General features: G+C 47.0%; 1 protein-coding gene across 1 annotated transcript in view; it reads left to right on the top strand.

Annotated features, from left to right (window-relative positions):
• The window catches only part of CCDC40 (coiled-coil domain containing 40), a 54,077-nt gene that overhangs the window by 40,613 nt on the left and 12,905 nt on the right, over positions 1–559 (top strand). Inside the window, exon 13 of the mRNA XM_023511178.1 lies at positions 463–554. Within this exon, the coding sequence (XP_023366946.1) occupies positions 463–554 (92 nt within the window). The remainder of the gene's footprint in view (positions 1–462; positions 555–559) is intronic.

Below are 559 nucleotides of genomic sequence, written 5' to 3'. Positions count from 1 at the left end.
AGCCCAGGAGTTGGAGGTTGCTGTGAGCTGTAATGCCATGGCACTCTACCCAGGGGGACAGCTTGAGGCTCTGTCTCAAAAAAAAAAAAAGAAAAAGAAAAAAGAAAGAATGTGAGATTCGAGGGTCGGGCATGAGGGCTCACACCTGGAACGCCAGCCTCTGAGAGGCCGAGGCAGGCAGATTCCCTGAGCTGAGGCGTTTAAGACCTGAACAAAAGTGAGACTCAGTCTCTACTAAAATAGAAAAACTAGAATTGTTTGAGCCCAAGGGTTTGAGGTTGCTGTGAGCTGTGACTCCACAGCACTCTACCCAGGGAGAAAGTTTGAGACTCTGTCTCAAAAAAAAAAAAAAGAAAAGAAAAGAAAAACCAACAATGTCATCTGTCTTTTTTGTAAGCGGTCACCACCTGGTGCCTTTCTGGGGAAAAACATCTTCACTCCTGTCTCCTTTGACTAATTCAGGTGACACATCTCTCCAAACTTGACGGCGACATTGCCCAGGCCACCCTGGACATGACAAACACCACCTGCAGAACGGAAATGTATCAGAAGACGCTGG

This window comes from Otolemur garnettii, unplaced genomic scaffold (assembly GCF_000181295.1).
Source record: "Otolemur garnettii isolate 467f Iridium unplaced genomic scaffold, OtoGar3 scaffold00018, whole genome shotgun sequence".
Classification (NCBI taxonomy): Eukaryota; Metazoa; Chordata; class Mammalia; order Primates; family Galagidae; genus Otolemur; species Otolemur garnettii.
The sequence above is the reverse complement of the archived record's forward strand: the minus strand, read 5'-3'. Positions and strand labels throughout refer to the sequence as shown.